At 56.2% G+C, this 1,546-nt stretch overlaps 1 protein-coding gene across 1 annotated transcript in view; it reads right to left on the bottom strand.

The window, feature by feature from the left end:
- Positions 1 to 1,546, bottom strand: part of LOC101661465 (myosin-7) — a 24,183-nt gene that overhangs the window by 19,012 nt on the left and 3,625 nt on the right. The window contains 5 exon segments of the mRNA XM_045287661.1: positions 278 to 372; positions 464 to 556; positions 648 to 756; positions 1,257 to 1,284; positions 1,463 to 1,546. Coding sequence (XP_045143596.1) covers positions 278 to 372; positions 464 to 556; positions 648 to 756; positions 1,257 to 1,284; positions 1,463 to 1,546 — 409 coding nt within the window.

Here is a 1,546-nt window from a genome sequence, read left to right as displayed (position 1 = left end):
AGGAAAAGGAAGGAGGGGGAGGAGAGAGAAGTAGAAAGAGGAAAAGAGAAACAGAGATTGAGATATTAAGAGGCACAGAAATCATAGTTTAGAGAGAGAGATGATAGGTCTGTAGATAGGTGATAGATGGATGATAGCTAGATCATAGATAGGTATAGGTAGATAGATGGTAGGTAGGTAGGTAGGTAGGTAGATAGATGGTAGGTAGGTAGGTAGTTGATAGATAGATGCATAAACAGGTGACCGGCAGTGAGGTTGAGCCCCAAATGGCCCAGACTGAAGGACAGCTCGGGCCGAGTGGTGCTTACAGGTCTCTATGTCTGCGGACGCCAGTTTTCCAGTTGCCCCAAAGTGGATGCGAATGAACTTCCCCTGGAGAGGTGGAGGAGGGTGCTAATGAGTTGGGGAGAGAGCTCTCATCTGAGGCCATCCCTGGACCAGCCCAAGTTCCGGGACCACTCACGAAGCGGGAGGAGTTGTCGTTCCGCACGGTCTTGGCGTTGCCGAAGGCCTCCAGGGCGGGGTTGGCCTGGATGATCTGGTCCTCCAGGGTGCCCTGCGGAGGTCGAGAAGACAGGCGTGGCGATGAGGAGCCCTCCCTTCCTTCCCTTTCTGTACGGCAGGCCCCGGGAGGACAAGCTGCCTACCTTGCCCGGGTTCTGGTCCTTTTTGCTGCGGTCCCCAATGGCGGCAATGACAGCAAAGTATTGGATGACCCTCTTGGTGTTGACTGTCTTTCCTGCCCCGGATTCTCCACTGTCGGCACAGTCAGACACTCATTAGGGAGTGGACAAACACTGATGGAGACCAACCAGCCTCCACGCCGGGAGAGCCTACCAGGTCCCATCCCAAAGTGGGAGGGCTGAAGCAGAAAGGGACTGGGTAATGCACACTTAAAGCACATGCCGTCTGAAAACAGACACAGGGTTTAGGGGTGGCAGCCAGGAGGGCTTTTACTAGAAGGTGCTGCGTCTGGGCAGCTGGAGTCTGTTTGGGGTTGGCAAGGTGAACTGGAGAAGATGAACCTTGGCTGTTTTGTTAGCAGAATGGGGAAGGTTTCCGGCAAGATGATGAGGCCGAGAAGGCAGAGGGGGCATAGGCCATGGAGAGGTGAGTTGGAGGACAGGGGATGTATGGGTGGGGGGGATGGAAAGCAGAGAGAGGAGCGGAGAGTAACTCGAGAGGGGACTCAGGCACAGGTAGGTGGAGGGGAGCAAGTCTGAGAGCCCCAGGGGGACAGAGCAGGGGCTACTCACGTGATCAGGATGGACTGGTTTTCCCTGTCTGTGGGGAGAAGAGGGAGGAAGAGTAGCACAAGACATCTGTCTTCTCTCTATCCCCCCTCCCAACTTCTCTCCAGGAGCCTCCCAACTCCTGGGACCCTCCATGGGGAGGAGAGGACACGCCTAGGGGTTCGCTCCAGGGGTGTCCTCCTGGAAGCCCCTTCCCGTGGGTTCCTCACCTGTCAGCATGTACTGATAGGCGTTGTCGGAGATGGAGAAGATGTGCGGCGGGGCCTCGCTCCTCTTCTTGCCCCGGTAGGCGG

The sequence above is a fragment of the Echinops telfairi genome, unplaced genomic scaffold (genome assembly GCF_000313985.2).
Source record: "Echinops telfairi isolate 266 unplaced genomic scaffold, ASM31398v2 ScPeMD7_18;HRSCAF=68, whole genome shotgun sequence".
Taxonomy (NCBI): Eukaryota; Metazoa; Chordata; class Mammalia; order Afrosoricida; family Tenrecidae; genus Echinops; species Echinops telfairi.
This window is presented reverse-complemented; position numbering and strand designations above follow the sequence as displayed.